Source organism: Dichotomopilus funicola (assembly GCF_033296635.1).
Source record: "Dichotomopilus funicola strain CBS 141.50 unplaced genomic scaffold C8A04scaffold_98, whole genome shotgun sequence".
NCBI classification, from domain to species: Eukaryota; Fungi; Ascomycota; class Sordariomycetes; order Sordariales; family Chaetomiaceae; genus Dichotomopilus; species Dichotomopilus funicola.
In genome coordinates, this window is record NW_026944119.1 from 63,907 (window position 1) to 84,014 (window position 20,108).

The 20,108-nt window shown below is 56.7% G+C and overlaps 7 protein-coding genes across 7 annotated transcripts; 3 read left to right on the plus strand and 4 right to left on the minus strand.

The window, feature by feature from the left end:
* Window positions 1-855: 855 nt before the first annotated feature.
* On the plus strand, window positions 856-1,750 carry C8A04DRAFT_15580 (uncharacterized protein; the record flags this gene model as incomplete). Its single annotated transcript, XM_062778539.1, has 2 exons — window positions 856-886; window positions 978-1,750. 2 exons carry the CDS (start codon window positions 856-858, stop codon window positions 1,748-1,750), a joined length of 804 nt encoding a protein of 267 aa, XP_062633117.1.
* Window positions 1,751-1,839: 89 nt separating this feature from the next.
* On the minus strand, window positions 1,840-3,711 carry C8A04DRAFT_40486 (ERCC4 domain-containing protein; the record flags this gene model as incomplete). The annotated part of the gene is made up of 1 exon (XM_062784959.1): window positions 1,840-3,711. One exon carries the CDS (start codon window positions 3,709-3,711, stop codon window positions 1,840-1,842), a length of 1,872 nt encoding a protein of 623 aa, XP_062633118.1.
* An 872-nt stretch (window positions 3,712-4,583) lies between these two features.
* C8A04DRAFT_15573 (N-acetylglucosamine-phosphate mutase) lies at window positions 4,584-6,291 on the plus strand (the record flags this gene model as incomplete). The annotated part of the gene is made up of 2 exons (XM_062778537.1): window positions 4,584-5,360; window positions 5,431-6,291. 2 exons carry the CDS (start codon window positions 4,584-4,586, stop codon window positions 6,289-6,291), a joined length of 1,638 nt encoding a protein of 545 aa, XP_062633119.1.
* Window positions 6,292-7,975: 1,684 nt separating this feature from the next.
* C8A04DRAFT_32772 (S-adenosyl-L-methionine-dependent methyltransferase) lies at window positions 7,976-9,428 on the minus strand (the record flags this gene model as incomplete). Its single annotated transcript, XM_062782215.1, has 6 exons — window positions 7,976-8,454; window positions 8,527-8,858; window positions 8,938-9,047; window positions 9,159-9,178; window positions 9,250-9,263; window positions 9,346-9,428. The coding sequence occupies 6 exons, from the start codon at window positions 9,426-9,428 to the stop codon at window positions 7,976-7,978; spliced, it is 1,038 nt and encodes a 345-aa protein (XP_062633120.1).
* A 691-nt stretch (window positions 9,429-10,119) lies between these two features.
* On the minus strand, window positions 10,120-11,576 carry C8A04DRAFT_40489 (Mob1/phocein; the record flags this gene model as incomplete). The annotated part of the gene is made up of 4 exons (XM_062784960.1): window positions 10,120-10,660; window positions 10,716-10,827; window positions 10,883-11,262; window positions 11,554-11,576. The coding sequence occupies 4 exons, from the start codon at window positions 11,574-11,576 to the stop codon at window positions 10,120-10,122; spliced, it is 1,056 nt and encodes a 351-aa protein (XP_062633121.1).
* A 670-nt stretch (window positions 11,577-12,246) lies between these two features.
* On the plus strand, window positions 12,247-14,697 carry C8A04DRAFT_15588 (uncharacterized protein; the record flags this gene model as incomplete). The annotated part of the gene is made up of 2 exons (XM_062778543.1): window positions 12,247-14,358; window positions 14,407-14,697. 2 exons carry the CDS (start codon window positions 12,247-12,249, stop codon window positions 14,695-14,697), a joined length of 2,403 nt encoding a protein of 800 aa, XP_062633122.1.
* An 838-nt stretch (window positions 14,698-15,535) lies between these two features.
* On the minus strand, window positions 15,536-17,388 carry C8A04DRAFT_32775 (uncharacterized protein; the record flags this gene model as incomplete). Its single annotated transcript, XM_062782216.1, has 2 exons — window positions 15,536-17,315; window positions 17,381-17,388. 2 exons carry the CDS (start codon window positions 17,386-17,388, stop codon window positions 15,536-15,538), a joined length of 1,788 nt encoding a protein of 595 aa, XP_062633123.1.
* Between the last annotated feature and the right edge of the window lie 2,720 nt (window positions 17,389-20,108).

Genomic DNA, 20,108 nt, shown 5'->3' on the forward strand with positions numbered 1-20,108 from the left:
AGCACGCAAGGCACAGTTGGTTACTGCGAGACTGGCTGGTTGTTGTTTGCAGATGGGAAAATAAAAGTCAATTCGTTAAACAGACTGCTGTTGCGGCAATTGGTGTTTTTGTTATTCTGAGCTATGGCTGCGTTATACACGAGATGGGAAAATGGGACGGAAATGGGAAATTGAGGAGCATGGGTATACACAACAGGCAACATTACTAAGAACGTACATTACCGAGCGCTGGGCAGTGGGAATAAGGTTGGTTAAGCATTGTTTCTGCCGAGTTGCCGAGTCTGCCCCTGACAATGGCTTCTCCACTTTTCTAAAGACCAAGGTCTACGTTCGTACGGAGTGTATTTCTCGAGTCATTGAGTGTTTAAACGAAGGTATTATAAATCAACACGGTAAATTAGGAGAAAGACTTGATTAGAGTTTTGATCACTACTGAACTGTTGAATTTTATTGACGTTTGGGCGAGCTGCGGTGAAATGACGGCTGATACCGCTAGAGTTAATCTTTTGGCCAGCGTCCGTCTGCAAGCAACCCTAACCCTCACACACACAACTGCGGGGAGATACCCCACCATTGACTCTAAACCCGACTCTCCCGACAGTTGACAAATGATTCCCAATCCGTGATTCACAATCCGTGAATTTAGAAGTGGTGGCCATAATCTGTTTAAGAGGTGTTTAAAAGTCAATCCGGCCGGCTTCTCTCAAAACAGAACAGTGTCACCACCGAAGTGCCCGACCCCCCGCAGCGAGAAATCGAGACGAGTCAAGCCGAGGTTGTGGACGACTCACTCACTCACTCTCAAAAATCGAGAATACCCTCATCAACCCTCCCGAAACCAACCCAGCAGCCACCATGTTCACCGGAATCGTCGAAGAGATAGGCAGTACGCCCCCCCTCCTGTTCCCAACTCCTCTCCCTTCCTATCTATCTAGCCAGACCAGTAAACTATTAGAAGGGACTAACAAAAAAAACAGCCGTCGCCGAACTCAACCCATCCGACTCAACAGGCGGCACCTCCCTAACCATCCACCTCCCACCCACCTCCACCCTCCTCTCCGACGCCCACCTCGGCGATTCCATCGCCATCAACGGCGTCTGTCTCACCGTCACCTCTTTCCACCACCCCTCCAACCCTTCCCCCAACTCCACCGAGAAAGAGAGTAGTAGTGAAGCGGTACCCTCCTTCACAGTAGGCATAGCCCCCGAAACCCTCCGTCTCACCAACCTGGGCTCTCTCACCACCCTCTCCCGCGTCAACCTCGAACGTGCCGTGCGCGCCGACACCCGTATGGGCGGGCACTTTGTCCAGGGCCATGTAGACACCACTGCGACTATCCTCTCGCGCACGCCGGACGGGAACGCTATTACTTTTCGGTTCGCCCCCACTGCATCACTCTCCTCTGGGGAAGGGGAACAGGGAGGGGAAGGGGGGAAAGGGAACAAAGGGAGGGAGATACTGCGGTATGTGGTATACAAAGGGTTCATTGCGCTGGACGGGGCGAGTTTGACGGTGACGAAAGTGGATGATGAGGAAGGGTGGTGGGAGGTGATGTTGATTGCGTATACGCAGGAGAGGATTGTGACGGCGGCGAAGGAGGTGGGGGAGACGGTCAATGTGGAGGTGGATATGACGGCGAAGTATGTGGAGAAGAGTTTGAGGGGGTATTTGGAGGGGTTGAAGGGGGGTGCTGGGGAGGAGGGGGGGTTGTTGAAGAAGGTTTTGGAGGGGGTTAAGGGGGGGAATTAGAGTGCGGATTAAGTCTGAATTAGAGAGGCTAAAAGGCTGTATTCAAATATGGGTATCTAACAAACAGACTAAAAAGGAAGAGTCTCAACTCATAAATCTCCCCACACCTCAGCCAACTTCAAGCTGACCGCCTTGGAAATCTTCTTCCGCCCGACCAGATGTCCCAGCCGAGCAGCCACCAAATCTGCCTTCCGCCTCTTCACCTCGTTCCCGTCTCCCGACCCGCACTGCTCGTACGCACGCACAAACTCGTTCGGCGTCTTCCACACCCGCTGGATCTCTATCGCCTTCTCCCCCGTCACCCCGCGCGCACACATCAGCATCTTGAGAAACAAGTCCCGCAGCGCCATGTTGCTCGACTTGGACGCCAGTGACGCAAAGGCCGGGTAGCTGATGTAGTGGTTGCTGATGTTACTGATGTTGATGTTGCTGCTACTGTTGTTAGCTCCCGGCGGCTGCTGGGTCGCGCGCAGGTGACCGAGTAGCGGGAGGTAGTTCTTGGCCGTGAGCACGCGCGTGGGGATCACGTTGAGGGTCTTGCTCTCATACAGCGTCCGCAGCATCTTGGTCATGGACGCCAGGTACCGGATCGTGTCGTCTACTTTTTTTGTTTGCTTGACAAAGTAGCCGTTGACGACCTGCATCGAGGCCATGGCCGACTGCACGGCTTCTTCATACTTTTGGAAGTGCGTCGCGTCCATGCTGATCTCTTCTACGAGATACACCACGTTCTGGACGCCGGACCGCTTGAGCCGGAACTTTTGCTCGTGGAACCGCCCATCCCGTAGCGAGCCCACCAGGTCGTCCAGCCGCTTGCGCTCCACGATCCAGTCGAGTACCACTTCGTCACCTTCTGCGCCCTGCCGTGCTAGCCAGCCTGCCTGTCGTGGCCGTGCTACCCACATGGCGTCGCCTAGTTCTAGGGCGCGGGTGATCGGTTTGACGCCCCGCTTGGCTAGCTCTTCCTGGATGTAGTCGCGGTCCGTCGTGGCTCGTATTTCGCGGGTGTCCAGGAGTAGCTCGATGGTGAAGGTCCCGGGACGTAGCTGAATCGGGGTGAACGAGGGCAGTGCTGCATCGTCGAATGTTCCAACCCCGTCCGCGACGACATCACTAAACTCGGTCATCCGTTTCGCTTGGGGGCCGCTATCCCCAACGTCATCTTCATCGCCATCGTCAAGGCTGATCTGCCCTCCTGCTGACCCACCCGGCATAGTAATCGCCTGCGCTAATCGGCTCGGCCCGGCAGCCGCTGCTCCCGTGAACGGTGGTTCTGCCCCTCCAGCACCACCTGCCTGCGGCACAGCCGTTTCCCGAATCCGCTTCGCCACCTCCCACCCTTCGTCCGTCAGTGCGTACCGCTTAAGCGGCCGCCCGCGCTCATACACCAGCTCCTTCTGCAACAACGTCTTCATCGAGTTCCACGCCGTGTAGAACTTGGTGGGATCGCTCGGCGCCGAGAACGACGCGTCGCTGTACGGCTGCGCGGCCTCGATCAGCTCTGCCTTGGGCAGTCCGACCGACTCCTGCCCTGCCCTCGACAGCGCAACCACTAGGGCATACGCCCCGGACCGGTAGGCCGGCACGTAGGCTTTGGGTGGTTTCTTAGCCTTCTTCGCTGGGCGCGCAGCCTCGCCGTCATCTTCGTCCCCATCTCCATCTCCTCCCTCAGCACAAGCCCCAGCCCCACGTTTCCTAGAACGGGGGTGTGCCGGCATAGGCAGGCCATTCTCCTCGTAGTACTCCCGCAGCTTGTCGGTGAGCCGCTCGCAAAGCTTCGGCCCGAAGCCCTTGAGCTGCTGCAGCGCCGATGGGTGCTCGAAGGCGATGGGACAGGCCTTGAGAGAGTCGTAGGCGTGCTTGTACGTGGTGACGCCCTTGGAGTTGCGCTGCCGCGCTGTTTCCCACCACTCCTTGACCCACTCCAAGAGGAGGGGGTTGGCACACCTGTTTTGAGACATTGGAGGTGTACAGCTCAGTGTACTGTACTACGTAGAGAGGTGGCTTGGACCAAAACGGCAAAAAAGGTGGCTGGGGTGGTAGAATAAACAAGATACGCGAGGTCGCAGCGCAGCGGGTCAAAAAAGTCGGGACAAAATTGGAAGTTGAAAGCAAGGGTGAAAGGACCAAGGAAACAAGGTGAAGAAAATGGAGCAATGTGAGAGAAAGAGTCGAAGATTCGAGATTTGAGCTAGACGAGGCTTATTTTCCCGATGGATTTCTCCAAATCGATGTCCGGTTGTTGATGAAGTAGGCAGACAAAGTCGCGGTTCCTAGACCAACGCGCTTGCTCTCACCAGTTGTGATTCCTCAACCGTTTCTCTGCCAAGCCTTGAGCAGCCAACCCCAGCTCCCAAATGCCACACGCCTTTCCTATTTGGGCTAGCGCATTCTGTGGATGTCTCGCATGCCAAGGACCCCGAACCCCCACTTCACCCCGAGCTTCCAAGAATGGGATCCGACCTGGATCACGGCCCAGCGCGGGGCAGGTTGCAGGTGGGCACCCACGGCAGCCAGCTGTTGCTCCTCCTCAACCGCCTAAGACCACCTCAGCCAGCCTCTGAGCCTCTAAAATCACCACCGCCCTTCTCTCGTACTCTCGCTCCTTCCTCTTTTACTTTTTTTTCCTTCAAGCAGACCACAACTCGAGCCATACATTGCCTAAAATTGCGTCATTTCAGTTTTTATTTTGTCGTTTGAAGCATTTTCTCCCCTACAGCTCCTCCCACTTCTTCCCTGTTCTCCCCACCTCGTTCACTCGCCCACTCTCCCTCATCAAGGGCCAAGACCACTAACAGCCCTACCACCCACCTACCCACAATCACAAGCCGAGATGTCGGACCACGACGAGGCAATCCTGGCGGCTTCGGCCCGCCGCCCGATCGTGCCCCTCGAGAAGGGCAAGTTCTACACGTACGGCACGGCTGGCTTCCGCATGAAGGCCGACTTGCTCGAGGGCATCTCGTTCCGCGTCGGCCTGCTCGCCTCGCTCCGCAGCCGCAAGCTCAACGGCCAAGCCATCGGCGTCATGGTCACCGCCAGCCACAACCCGGCCGTCGATAACGGCGTCAAGATTGTCGACCCGCTTGGCGAGATGCTCGAGCAGGACTGGGAACGTTATGCCACCGCTCTCGTCAACGCTACCAGCGACCAGCACCTGGTCGAGGTCTACAACCTCCTAGCGGCCGAGCTCAAGATCGACCTCACGGCCTCCGCCAAGGTCGTCTACGGCCGCGATACCCGCCCCTCGGGCCACAAGCTCGTAGCCGCTCTCGCCGACGGCCTCACTGCGACCAAGACCGAGTTCGTCGACTTCAAGATCCTTACCACGCCCCAGCTGCATTACCTCGTGCGTGCTACCAACAGTGAGGGTACCCCGCTGGCCTACGGCAAGGTCAGCGAGGTGGGATACTACGAGAAGCTCGCCGAGGCGTTTGTGCGCGCCATCCGCGGCCGCAAGATCACGGGGACCCTGCAGGTCGACTGCGCCAACGGTGTCGGTGGACCCAAGCTGTCCGAGTTCCTCAAGCACATTCCCAAGGATAAGGTCAGCTTTGATGTGAAGGTTGTCAACGATGATGTGCTTCGGCCAGAGGTTCTGAACCTTGATGTATGTGCCCTTGTTTCTTATATTCTCTCTGACAGGGTCCCAAGGTCATGCTTGCTCACGATCCTCCCAGTCCGGTGCCGACTTCGTCAAGACCAAGCAGCGGGCTCCTCCCAACCCGAAGCCCCAGCCCGGTGTCCGGTCTTGCTCGCTCGACGGCGACGCTGATCGCCTGATCTACTACTGGGTCGACCCCGAGACCGGCTTCGTCATGCTAGATGGTGACCGCATCTCGTCGCTGGCCGCCTCCTTCATCGGCGACCTCGTTGAGAGCGCCGGCCTGAAGGACGACCTCCGTATCGGCGTCGTGCAGACCGCCTACGCCAACGGTGCCAGCACCAACTACATCACGCAGCACCTGAAGCTGCCCGTCATCTGCACCCCGACCGGCGTGAAGCACCTCCACCACGTGGCCCAGGGATTCGACATTGGTGTGTACTTTGAAGCCAACGGCCACGGCACTGTCCTCTTCTCCCCGGACGCCATCAACGCCTTCAAGAACAAGGAGCCGCAGTCGCCCGCTCAGAAGGATGCCCTCGACACGCTGGCCGCCCTCGCCGATCTCATCAACCAGACCGTCGGCGATGCCATTTCCGACATGCTCCTCGTTGAAGTCATCCTCGCCCACAAGAGCTGGACCCTCCGTGACTGGGCCTTGACCTACGCCGACCTGCCCAACCGCCTCGTGCGCGTCGAGGTCAGCGACAAGGACCGGTTCAAGACCACCGATGCCGAGCGCCGCCTGTTGAGCCCCGACGGCGCGCAGGACGAGATCGACCAGGCCGTCAAGAAGTACAAGGACGCACGCTCCTTTGCCCGCGCCAGCGGTACCGAGAACGCCTGCCGCGTCTACGCCGAGGCCGCCACCCGCACTGAAGCCAACGAGCTCGCCGATCGTGTCGCCAGAATCATTGAGCGCTATGGGACTCTTTAGAGCCGGGCCCGCGCTACTCCGCAGCAAGAGATCCCGTAGCAAGAGATCCCGCCGCAGCAGCAACAGCACCAGGGGCCCGCTCACATTGACCCAAACTACGAACACGACCACCTCTACGGCAGCCTCATGGCCATCATCCTCAAGCGCGATCGGGAGCGGCCCCGCAACCGTGCCGTCTCGCTGTTCTCGCAGCTGCAGCCGCCCCCGCGGCCCCGGCGGGACATCCACGGACTCGAGCTCGGTAAATCGTATGGCGACCACAATATGTTTGAGATGGAGGAAGACATTCGGGAGAAGCAGAAGAGGATCCTGGCCGGCACCTTTTATAAGTATGATCTTGGAGGAGGAGGAGGAGGAAGCAACAACAGCAGCAGCAGCAACGTGGCGCCGGAGATCCCGTCCGGCACGTTCTTGGAGGCTTGGTATTCCATGTCAAAAAGGGGGGCGTTACGGGCTGAGGAAGTGACAGAGAGTGATAAACGAGGAGAGAATGAGGATCCGAAAAAGGAGAAAAAGAAAGTGGAGGGGCATGGCAAGAAGAAGAGTAAGAGGGATAAAAGGGCCATGTTGGGGGGTCTTGGAGAGAGAACTCAAGCCACATACCTGGAATACCCTCGGAGTTACCCCTGAAGGGGGGCAAGTGAGTATAAAGGCTATAAAATCAGGTGGTGGGAATAGCACATGAATGACATGACAAAACGGAAAAAAGAAAACCAAGACCAAAAAAATAGACACCGAAGATTTCGGGATACGATTTTACACTCTCCTCTCCATTTCTGGTCTCCTTTCGTTCTTAATCTCCTTTCGTGTTTGTCCACTATTTCTGCTTTGTCCTGGGTTGATGTTTGATGTGTTATGTCTCCTTCAAGCGGTTGATTCAAAAGTCAAAAGCAGGCGGCGGTGGGATGAAATGATGATTGACTTGTTGCTGTGACTGTTTCCCTTCTCGCGGTCCTTCTCTAGTTTCTGTGAATTCCGTTCCTCTCCTCGGTGTTGCAAGAAAGGGTATAGAGACAAGCGTATAAAAAGAGGGTGTTAGCAACAAGCAAGTAGCAACCAGATGCCGACAACAATCAACCGTCAAAAGCCGAATCCAGGAGCACATAACGGAGTCAACAACAAACACGCAGAAATGATTCTATTTTTTTTTTACCTACCATCCTCCCCCTCCTCTACCTCTTCCATCTCTTGAAACGGGTATTCCTATTCGCCAAGAAATCTCTGAGCCCCACGACCATTCATGATCACCACAATCACAATCATGATATCCCACCATATCTCTCCTTCATCATCTTCGCCCAACTTCCTTCCCCGCGTTCCTCGGTCCAGACCCGCCCCTTTACACCTCCCATCCTAAGCCCCATCTCAGTCTCCACAAGTACCCCCCGAATCATTCGAGTAACCGAGACAGAAAGCTTCATCCGCGGACGCCAGACTCAAGTCCACCAACAAATCGGTTGTAGCAATGGGACAAGCAACGCCGATTAGTGCTGACACGGCTCGCAAACACCAACCATCAGGTAAGCAAGGACCATCATCAGAAGCTTGGATCCCAGTCTCTATAACCCCCCGCTCCTTGACAGCTACCAAGCCAGATGTGACAGGCCGAAGAAGATACGACCGTGCTCCCTTCCTCTCTGCCCCCTTCACCTCTCAATACCCCCCCGCGGGGGATAGAAACGCTCTAGCACATCTTGTAAAGCCCCACCCCACTCGCCTGCCGGTTCGGATCGTCCGTCTCGAGCCGATACTCAACCTTAATATCCAAATCGCGCTTATTCTTCTCATTCGGCCGATTATGCAGCGCACACTCGACCTTCTCGCCCTGCTGGACAGTGAGAACATCCTGGAGGTAAAAGACGGTCTGCTTCCAGTGGGTGTACTTGGTGTGGGGCCCCGTGGAGAAGCGGATGGGCTTGTGGCAGGCGGTGAACTCGATGTCGAACCAGGCGACGAGGGCGTGGATGAAATCGTCGCGCCGCGCCGTCAGGTCGAAGGGGCAGCTGAAGGCCAGGTCGGCGGTTTGCACTTTGTAGAGGTCGAGGGTGAGGACGGGGGTCGGGTCGGTTACGACGGCTTTCATTTCGACTGTGTCGACGAGGGGTTCCGAGAGGGCGGTTTTCTTGAGCGGGCTGTAGTCGAAGCCGTAGACGTTGTCCCAGACTGGGAGGGGAGTTAATTAGTAACTGACCAACGGGGTCCTCGACAGGGGGGGAACAAGAAGGGGGAACCAACAGCCAATCTTCTCCTCCTTGTAATCACCATCCTCAATCCCCGCAACAAAAATCGTCGCCTTGTCCGGGAAGATCAAGCCGTCTTTGTTGAGGTACGTGTCGCGGGCGTACAGGACAGTGTCGAGCATGCTCTCGTACAGCAGGAAATAGCCCATCCACTCGGAGATGATGATGTCGACCTTGGGGAACGGCATCTCAATCTCCTCCATCTTGCCCTGGATCAGCGTGATCTTGTCCGACAGCCCGTTGACCTCGACGATCTCGCGAGCCTTGAAGATGATGGTCGACATGTCGACGCCGATGACGTGCTTTGCGCCGGCCTTGGCCGCGAACCTGGGAGAGCGTTGCCGTTAGCCACTGGCCGTTTCATTGTGTCATAAAATAGGGGGTTTAGCAAAATGACCGGGCCTACATGGACAGAATACCAGTCCCGCATCCGACATCGAGCACGATCTTGTCCTTGAAGATGTGCTTGTTCTGTACAATGGCGTTCATGTATGATCTCGTCCGGACTTCATCTTTCTACAAAAGGGGCGCAGCGCGCAGGGTTAGTCTCATGTGGTTCTCTAGCCTTCCGGTACTCGTAGGGCATCCAAGGGGAATTCGGGACGTGGGGTAGAAAGAGGTACACACCAACATTTCCTCATGGATGCCTTTTCGTGGGTCGTCGTGGTTAGTCAATTTTCTTTTCTTCTGATATCATTATTGTTAGGTGGCCGCTCACCATGGTGGTTGTAGCTGCAGCGCAAGTATTAGCATCGATATGTAACCAGGCCTCTCCCCAAGGCAGACAATAACGAGTTAGCAGAACCAAACTTGCCTGTTGAAGTAGTGCTGTTCCGAGTGGTCCAGCGATTTGAGCTGCTTCTCGGCACTCTCAATGTCCATGCTCTCGCCAGCCATTCTGAATGATCTGCGGGGTGGAATTACAGGTAGGTAGGTTACCGACTGAGTGGTTGAGGTGGGGTGATGCAGAACAAAAGAAGGAGATCTACAGTGATCTATAAGTATGTTCCCAAAGGGAAGGAAGGAAGGGAAGGATGGGGCGGAGAGCTGATGAGAGAAAAAAAGTTTTGGAGTTTGTTGTTGGCACCAGCGAAAAGGGTCCCCTTGTTTGGACTTGGGTTTGCCTCCTTCAACAGAGAATTTGGGTGCAAAATTCCAGACGACCCGCTTATCGCATGTGGGATCGCGGTATGTGCCCCGCATTGCCTCCCTCAAAGTCTGCTAAATTTACTGCACCAAGAGCCCAAGGTGAGACGCGATAAGCGATAAGCTTACCGGGGTCAGGAGCAGTACAGGAGAATTCTAGCCCTTGCATGAAACACCTCATACGCCCTCTGCCCAAAAGTGGTAAAATTCTAACGTCGAACTCTACGATACGGCCATCTTTACCATCTTTGTCTATTTTCCCACCCAAAAACCAGATTTCATAGTTCTCGTCCCTAGACATCAACTGGGCGCACTCGGCCCTTTACTATCCCATTCCAAATAAAAAACGCCAGGCCATGCATGCCAATGAATCTCAACGCCGGCTTAACTTCAAGGCTGTCGAACCCAAAGGACTGCTTTCTTTCCCACACCCCCTTTCTAATCAAGCCATTCCGGCCATTTGCAGCAGCCGCGTACCCACCTTCAGATTGGCATACTCGTACGCCTTCGACCCGGGTGGGAACGTGCCGTTGGCAGCCCACAGGTCAATCAGGGGCTGCATGGGCTCCAGCTCCTGGGGCTTGAGCATATCCAGCGCCGTGGCCGTCAGCACGAAGTGGCTGAAGCAGCTGTTGAGCTGCTTCTCGAGGTTGAGGTGGTAGAAGGGCTCGACAAAGTGAGCCCAGTAGAGGTGGGCGTAGACACGAAACATCTGCAGGAAGATGGTCTTGCAGATGCTGGCGAAGTCCTTGGGGAACCCGCTGCGTTTGCCGATCCATTCGTCGGCGTTGGTGAGGAGAGCGGTGTTGGCGATGCTGGGGTTGTGGGAGAAGGAGACGCCGGCCGCGTCGGTCGGGAAGATCTTGTCGTCGTCGGTCTTGCTAGAGATCCAGCGCTGCATGAGCGCTATGTACTCGATTGCGGGCAGCTCGACACGCTCGTATCGGTCGCCGTTCTTGTTAAGCCAGGTATACGAGTGGTTCCTGCAGGCATGGTAAGTATCAGGTGGGCATGGCATGGTGGGTAAAGGCAACTCACGGTCCGGCGGACATGCGGGGGCAAGTTGTGGCATTGCAAAGGTTATTTCCGTTGGATTCCTTGGCGTAGATGACGTGGACAAAATTCCAGAGGTTCCGGTAATGCTCCACCACTACCCGGACGGCAATTAGCACTGAAATATGTTAGAGGAGGCTGGGGGAAAGTACCGTGGTGTGCCACCCATTCGCCCTGCTCGACTGACTTGGGCCGGCTGCTGAGGGTCATAAAGTTGCCCTTGACGATATGTTTTGCATAGACGGGGTTCAGCCACAAGGGGAGTGGCTGAGGCAGGCGATACGAGCTCAGCACCTCGTCGCCGGTGGAGGCCATGTTACCGATAGCTTGGGAGAGTGCGGGAGATGTCGGCAATGGCGGGAGTTTGGAGGACAGGCTGGCTGAAGACACGCTGGCTGCTGACAGATTGCTGGACGACTTGCTTCTCTGCCCTAGCCCCCGAGGCGAGTTGACTCGGCCATCCTCAGAAATGGGCGACGCCGGGGTTTTCCCGCTGTTCTGCTTGTTCGAGGTTCCCCTCAGCCGGGCATTGCTACACGACACAATCAGTATTTCTTGGTCTTAAAACTATATATTTAAAACTCATGTAATGGGAGGTTGCATGGCTGTACGGAGTATCAGAGGTTGATTTGGTATTGTGTTAAAACACAAGCGGAGGTCGGGGAGGACACAAGTCTCACGACAGTTTGGGCAAGTACTGGTGTTTCCAATTCTCATACAAAAATAAATAAACAATCAAACAAAAATGAGAAAATTGGAAAGCCGCTGTGAGAGAAAATAAAACAAGAATTAACAATCAAAGTAAACAAAAACGGATACTCACATCCCGGAAAACAAGTTAGACATTGTGGTGGCGGTACTTGCTCAAAAGACAGGCAAGGCGGAAGTTAGGCCGCGCGTTAGGTGAAGGCGCTCGTTGATAATGACAATGTAAAGACCAACAGAAACAAAAGCCAATTTGCGTTAATAACACTCTTTGGTCCTCAACTCAAACACTGTCCAACCCAAACAGGAGTAGCAACAGCAACAGCGGTGGCAGTTTAGTGAGTTTAAGAGTGTAGTGCTGCAGGCAAACTTGGGGTCACGAATTGCCAGCACACGAGCACGAAGGGAAAGGGGGAAGGACCGGTGAAACTCGCAGGGAACCAATCAATACCAAGCAATCAGGGGTCCGTTCCTGGTGTTGGCAAACGTTGAGCACGTGACTACGTGTGGAGTTGGCGGTTGAGGGCTCCACTCTTTTCGGGAGATCCGCGTGTGCCAAGAGATCCGAACCGACTCGCGCATGCTCTTTGTTCGTGTTCTCTGCATGCATCTTGCATGTAACAAACCAGGCAGCAACCGGCCTCAGCGCCAACAAGAACAAGAGAAGTGTTCAGACAAAAATGCACTTAAGATGTTGGACCAAGCGCAGAGGGCGCAGAGGGCAAAACGTAATGATTCTGCAAACTCCCCACACTTGCTTGTTACCTCGCTCTCATCAATTACCGCACAACGATTTGCAGCACAAAACACCATGAGTTCGCCATCGCTAAGTGAGAAGACGGCCTTCTTTGACCAACTCGATGCGCTTGATAATATACGCGACGAGGATGATGTGATCGATGAGAAGGAGCGGAAACACCGGGAGATGTGCCGGGCGTTCTTCAACTCGCGCAAGAAGCCGGAGCGCATCCAAGAAACTCCTGCCGCTGCACCACAGAAGGCCACATCGATTCCGGGCACAATTCCGGGCACAGTTCCAGATACAATTCCCGTTCCGGCTTCAACAACACCAGGTCCTCAGATTATAAAGGCTACACCCATCACCGGGAAGGCAGCAGCCAACCAACCGCCAGGAAAACGTCGGTCCGTCGCTGACCCCACTTCCTTTGTTGAAGAGACGCCCATCCCCGACACGGCTCGGCCCTTACCCTCAACTCTAAGGAGCACCACCTTTCCACTACCGGATTCTTCTTCGGTCCATGACCAATCCCCTTCAGCAAGCACCGCGTTAAGGAAGCGGAAGCGCCAGGCGTCGACCAAGAAGACAGTGCCCGAAGCTGCCCAGGTTCTGCGGGGGCTCTCATTCTACTATATACCCAACAACGACATTGCCCCAGCACGGAGATTGCGTATCGGTAGAGCGCAGGAGTACGGTGCACAATGGGTTCAGGCACTGGGAGATGCCACACATGCCATTGTCGACAAGCAGTTGACATATCAGGATATCCGCGGTGTGCTCGGCACCGAGGTTGCGGATTCTTTGATCATTGTTAACGAGGAATATCCCATCGACTGTATTTCTTTTCGCATGATCCTCAATCCCCACCAGCTTCGATACCGGGTTCTAGGCTCTGCTAGCATCCGCGGCAACTCGTCTTCCGAACGCCCGGCTACGGCTGCATCGGAAGAGTCGAACCACTCGCTGCAAGTGAAGACATCCCGGAGTTCCAAGAGACGAGGCTCAAGAAGCACGCCCCCGAGACCAGAAGATCCGTCTCCGGTCAAGAACACACGGGGTAGCCTGTCGAGGCCGACGACGGGGACAACCTTGGAGGACGGCCGGTCCGAAATTCAGGTCCCCCATTCTGACCTAGTGGAGCGACCGAATATCGACCAGGAGGCTCCCCGTCCTCCACCATTCCGCCGAAAGTCGAGTTCCAATGACGAGCTGGCGGAGTATATCGAACTTCTCCAGCAGTACAAGGACCTCCCTCTCGACGCCGAGGACGAGGATGCCCAGTCTGCCCGGGACCCCCAAGACTCAACCGGCTCGAGCTCTGACATAGAAGAAGGCTCCGAGGATGAGCGGGCGCGGAAGAGGACCGCAACAATGACCAAACCCCGCCGCAGCAACCAAAAAGAAATCTCCTTCGCCGACCGTTTCTCCTGCAACCGCGGCGGGACCAAAGAAAAGTCCGCCAACGCCGCCAACCCCAACGCCAAAACCATCGAGATCCTCCAGCGCATGTGCGACTACTACAACCGCATCAACGACACGTGGCGCGCCATGGCCTACCGCAAGGGCATCGCCACCCTCCGCCGACAAACCACCAAAATCACCACCGAAGACGAGGCCTACCGTCTGCCCAACATCGGCCGCCGCCTCGCCGCCAAAATCGAAGAAATCGTCTCCACCAACCGCCTCCGCCGCCTCGAATACGCCCACGACGAACCCGTCGACCAGATCCTCGAGCTCTTCTTGGGAATCTACGGCGTCGGCACCAGCCGCGCGAGCAAGTGGATTGCCCAAGGCCATCGCACCCTCGACGACCTCCGCCGCAAGGCGGATCTAACCCCGCACCAGCGCCTGGGTATCGACCACTACGCCGACCTCAACACGCGCATCCCGCGCGCCGAGGTGGCCGCGCTCTTTGAGTATGTCTGCCGCGAGGCGGCGCAGCTGGATGACAGCGTGGATCTGCTCGTTGGCGGTAGTTACCGTCGCGGCGCGGAGTCGTCGGGGGATATCGATATCATTGTCACGCGGAAGGGGACGACTTCGTCGGGGGAACTAGTGCCGTTTCTTGAGGAGCTGGTGGATGTGCTCACGCGCAAGGGTTTTCTTGTTGCCACGCTGGCGGCGCTGCATGCCCAGCGACGGCCTGGGAAGGACGGGCCGGGGGGTAAATGGCATGGCTGCTGCGTTTTGCCCCCGTCTCCCTCCCCCACCACGGAAGAAGAAGAGAACCAGCAACAAAATCCCAACCCTTGGCGGCGCATCGACTTCCTCCTCGTCCCGGAATCCGAATACGGCGCCGCGCTCATCTACTTCACGGGCAACGACATTTTCAACCGCAGCATGCGGCTGCTGGCATCGAAGCGGGGGATGAGGTTGAACCAAAAGGGGTTGTATAAGGATGTGATGCAGGGCAGGAACCGGGAGAAGATTACGGAGGGGGAGTTGTTGGAGGGGAGGGATGAGAGGAGGATTTTTGAGGTGTTGGGGGTTAAGTGGAGGGAGCCGTGGGAGAGGTGGTGTTAGGGGGGTTTATTATTTTGAGTGGAATAGTTGGGTAAGGTCCTTAAGAAACTTGATTGTTGGAGTGAAGGTCAGTGGGGACATGGCATAGGAGACTAGCTGGGTTATATAACAGACACGCCGGGGGAACGGGCGATGATCATGGAATCAGCCTGTTCATATCGCAGGCACGAGCACGAGACAAGAGTATGAGGCACGGAGCATGATACCTATGTTAGACAGGAATATGATTGTAGGGCCACTTGATGGCCGGCGTCTTACATAACTAGTATGACGATGGTTGTCCTCTCAAAACATGAGGTTGGTTGACCATTGAACTCGCAAAGCATTAGTCCCACCTACCCACGCCCTGGACAACGGCTCAATCCCTCACAACGAAGACAGCTCAACAGCCAGCCGTCTCAAATTAAAATTAAAAAACTCAAGGCCTAGCGCACTATAGCGCACTATATCACTCGACCAACACCAAAAAATTGGATCGTGCAAGAAGCATGCATTAAAACTAGCTAAATAATAGCATGTATAACCCCTTCAACTCCAGTAACCACCGTCCCATCCACCCACACATCCATGTACCCATGCGATGTGATGCTCTGAAGCCAAGAGAGTCATGAACCAGTCGTAACGTCATCCAGCCCAGCCATGCAAGACAGAGAAAAATACCCCCAAAAGGTAGACAATTAGACGAAAAAAAAGAAAAAGAAAGAGAGAAAAAAGAAAAGAATCTATGTACAAGAAATGGACTACACAGTAGCCCTTTTGTGTATGTTTGTATGCATGTGGATGAGTCTCAGACTCTCCAACTCCATCTCAATCAACCCCAAAAAAGTCAGAAAAGTGTCTAACACCCACCATACTTAACCCCCCTCTTCCCCACCTCCTTCCTCCCCACCGGACACTCCGGCAACACCCACCCACGCGCCCGTTTCGCCTCCCTCTTCTCCGCCAACTGCGCAGGCGGCATCCAGCTATCCCTCGGCAGCGCCTTGCGCCTCGTGCCATCGGCCGGCGCGCCAATCTCCGACTTCCAGTGCGCATGCCCTGGCATCGGCTCATCCCCGGCCAACATGCACAGGCCCCAGAGGGCGAGGCAGGCCGTGAGTTTGGCTTCGTCCGGCCGGAGGGGCCCGTGGTTTTCCGAGGAAGATAGGACGTCAAGGTCGTCGGCGGCAGCGAGTTGCACCGAGCCGACCTCGAGGAAGCCGAAGTGGGGGGTCTTGTCGGAGCCGTTGCGGACAAAGACGAGTTCGATTTCCGTCAGGATGAAGCCGTAGCGGCAGCCGTGCTCGCGCATGGCGTGGTGCAGGTGGGCGAGGCCGCGGAGGTACTCGACGCGCTTGATGTTGCCTTCGGCGCGCATGCCGGTGTTGAAGCGGTCGAAGCTCTTGACTAGGCCGACGACGCGCGCGGTCGGCTTGCCACCGAAGAGGGCGGCGGCTGAGGAGGACTCGCCGGCTGCGGAGGCGATGAACATGCAGTCGCTGGAGGATGGGCCAGAAGAAGAGGAAGAAGCGGCAGCAGCTGCTGCGGGGGTGGGCTTGGAGGCGGGGACGGAGAGTTTAAGAGGCCGGGCTGAGCACAGGGCCAGGGCGTTGTTAAGCTTGGGGAGGTAGTGCGCCGCGTAGATAGAGTGGAGGGCGGACTCCGTCTCTGGGTGGCGCTGGGTCACGGCCGGGGTGGGCACGACAGAGGAGGGGATGGCGGTGGAAAGGCACGAGGCTGCGCCGGGCATGGACAGGATGGAGGCCGCAGTGAAGTTGGTCCAGGGGCGGACCTGGCGCACGTCCCACCAGAAGTGCTTGGTGTTGGGGTCCCGGAGTGGGAACGAGAGGGTGCGGACCAGCGAAGGGGTCGGGTTAGGCGCAGTGAGGTAGTTGTAGAGCGTGGTGGGCGGCGACACGTCGGGCACGATGGGCGCAGCGGCGGCCAGCGGCGAAGACTCACGTGGGATGAACTGCTGGTACATGAACTGCTCGGGCTGCATAGGCATTGGCGGCGGCGTGGGGCTGCTGCTGGCACGCGCGACGGGCAAGTAGCTGGTAGCAGGCATCTGGTACGACGGGAAGAAGCTGTCGACGGTGACGTTGTCGACGCTGCACGAGGACGCCCGCCTCGAGTCCATCACGACTGAGGTCTCGCGGGAGAAGGTGACAGGGGAGCACAGCAGAGGCGCCGGGTTGCTGTCCTCGGTGAAGGAGAGCGCAGCCGAGTAGTTCGAGATAGTCTCGGGGTTGGTCTGGCTGCGGACGTGCGACGGCCGGAACGCGCGCTTGCTGGGCACGGCGGCCGGGCTCATGGAAGTGCGGGCGCGCTTCGCCGGGCGGGCGGGCGCAGCAGGAGGGATCATCGTCTGGTCCTGGCTCCGGATCTTGGGCAGCAACAAGGGGCCATGAGTCCGGATGGGAGACCGCGCAGGCGTGGTCCGGCGAGTGCTAGGCGCAGTGACAGGCTCCGAGGGCGAAGAGTCAAAGGAGTAGACCGACGAGCTGAGCGAGCTGGACCGGGCATGGCCGGAGGACTGGTACGGCATCTCGAGCAGAGATGGGTCAAAGGAGAAGCTCGGGGGTGTGGTGGGGTCGCAGGGGGCGAAAGTGAAGTCAAAAGGGACATCCGCTGCCAGACTGCATTCGCTTGTTAGTCCCTGATTGTTATTTACTTTGATCAGATATCATAGGATATAACCCACGTGGACATATTGGCGAGGTATCAGGGGTGCTGTCGACTGGCGACAGGCACAAACACAAGGTAGATTATAATTAGAAAAGGGCGAGGACTGAGAAGTTCCGTGAGGAGTCAAGCGGGAGACCGGCTCCGAATGTGTGTAAGTGAAGACAAATGGAAGAGAGAGAGGGAAGTGGTAAGGACCAAGCCTTGCCGGACAAATCCCAGACGTTGTCGAAAGGACGGGGAAGATGAATGTGTCTGAAGATGGACAACCAAGAGAAAGACGACGGGAACTGGGGGGAGGAGAGGTTGTTCTTATCCTCCGCAGCAGATCGAGGGCGATGGCCGGAATCATAGGCCACAGACGGCCGCCGCGGTGCGGGCCCGCGATGCATGCGCGGGTTCGCGGAGCAGGCACTGGACGCGGCGGTCTGGCGAGCAAAGTCATGGTCGTACTGGCTTGGCTAGGCTCTGTAAAGGTGGTGTGGATCACAGGCCACGACCGTGGAGCGTGGACCCGCGCACGACGACGACATCCCAAAGAAAGAAGCGCGGAGTGGATCGCGAAAAGCCGCGCAGAAGGACAGCGTCGTCTTCCCTTGCTAGCCGTGCCGGGGGTTACGTGACAGGGAGCCGGGGTAAGGTGTGCTTCGTCGGTTCAACAAGGTTACATTTCGCAAAAAGAGAGGTACGTACCCATCCGCCATGCTAGCCTCAAAAAAATAGAGCTCGCCATTCGATGAGCATAAACCTGAAACACGGAGTCGAGAGTGCCAAGTTGTGGGGTGGACAGCAAGCATTGCGGCCACACAGACGACAGAATCCCTTCTCTCGAGAGTCTTTGGGTCCTGACTCCCGGCTGAGGGACGGACAAGATCGTGGCGCCCACGGTATTGCGGCGCACAACCACGGGTACGTACCTCTTGCCGCTGTGGTCGGCGGCTCGCTGGAGGACGGAAATATCATATGAGGGTTGTGATCTGGGTTGCACGCCGGGCCGGTGTCTCTCAGTGAGGGCTTACACAGTAACGTTAGCTCCCTCCGTCTCTTCCTTTTGCAACTTGGAGGGCCCGGAAATCAGAATTGGGGGCACAATGTCGGTGAGAAACAAATTCGTGCCCAACAAAAAAGCCCGCAGGAAGTAATCGCACCTTCCGCGTCGTCGTCCCGGGTCTTTCCCGAGTCCCGCCTCGACAACCACCATCACTCTTTCCCCCCACGACCAGCGCATCGCACGATTCGGGAAAATTTTCAAGCGAAGGCGGACAGAAGAGCAAAAAGAACAGCACAAATCCCAGACTTTGGGCTCTGAACGTTGCAAAGAAAGGAAGTCGAGGTGCATTCCGGCTTCCTCATTGGCCACACCCCTTCTCGGCAAATGCAAGCCGCCTGCAAGCGTCTTCCCACAAAAGATTCGTGAGTCACCCTTCGGCCAGCTGGCAAGCTCCGCGAGAGAAAAAGCGTTGCAGTGCAGTGGGAAGGAAGACGGACGGAACGGGAAGCCCTAAAGTTACAGTGAGAGACAGAGCCGGCGTTCGTCACACAACCCAAACCCCTGCAAGGGGTCCAGGGGGGGCAGTCCAATGGGAAGCGTGGAAGGGGGGTCGCGCTTGTGCCGCGATTCGATTTCGCGGGTCGCGGCTCTTGCGACGTGGATCACGCTTCGTCCCGCGCGTGTCGACGTGGGCGTGTGTCGCGGGTCGCGGGGCGGGGAAAAACGAGGCGGACGTGGACTTGAAGCCACGGGTGTGGCTGACCCCCGCATTTCGGGATGAAGCTCATGAACGGATTGCCTGAACGGATTGCAGGTGATGAGGGGTTGGGCAATTGCCATTTCATCAATATGCTCATTCAGGCCGACTTCAACCTTCCGAGCTCCCCCACAATCGAAAGTCATCCGATGTCGTCTTCCGGCCTCCCCACGAGACCTACCGTCTCTTTCTTTCTCCCTCCATTTCAGTCCATTTCAGAGCCGCCCTCGGTGAGGGCTCCGAAAACCCCTGGACCATCTGCCCAGCTGGCCTGTTCGGTCGGCCAGGTCTATTCCAGGCCGATTTGATCGCGGTGAGATCATCAAAGCGACATATGGGGTTTATTTTTGGGTCGGCAGCACGCACCTCTCCACAAGTATCACCAGCATCCGCCGATCGAGATCTTGGTTCCCGGCTGGCCACCTCCCGCCCCGGCACGTTGACGCTCCCGGCCGCACTGATGGGACCTTAGCGTTGACCCTGTCTGCTGACTACCATCACGACTTCCTAGACAGTAAGTCAAGCGGCTATTGAAATTGCCTCTTCCGTTTGACGAGCGCCGGAGGCAACCTATGGCCGGTGGTTGGGCGGCTGCGGAAATTTGACTGCTGCCATTTTTGTGTACCCGAAAGCGGAAATGCTGTAGCCGCCGGACAAGGGGGACAACCGCGGGAATGGACAGCTAAATTGTTACCATAAGCCGGGGCCCCTGTTAAGATGGTGCCCGTGCGCTCCCGCCAAAAGCTTAACATAATTTTTAACCGCGCTGCAACGGCGGGTAGCCTGACCAAACAGGCGGCCGGGCGGCCCCTTGTCTTTCAGGTGGTCGCCCTTTTTCATCCTCAGGTTGCTCCGCCCGAAGTTGACGGGCGGCTGCTGAAGTCCACACAACACACGAGATGAGGCACCTCGGACTCTCCCCTTGTTCCTCTTTTATTTCTTGTAATGAGACCGGGACGGTCGTCTTTCCGAGCCGAACGCGTCACCGGCCGGTGCACC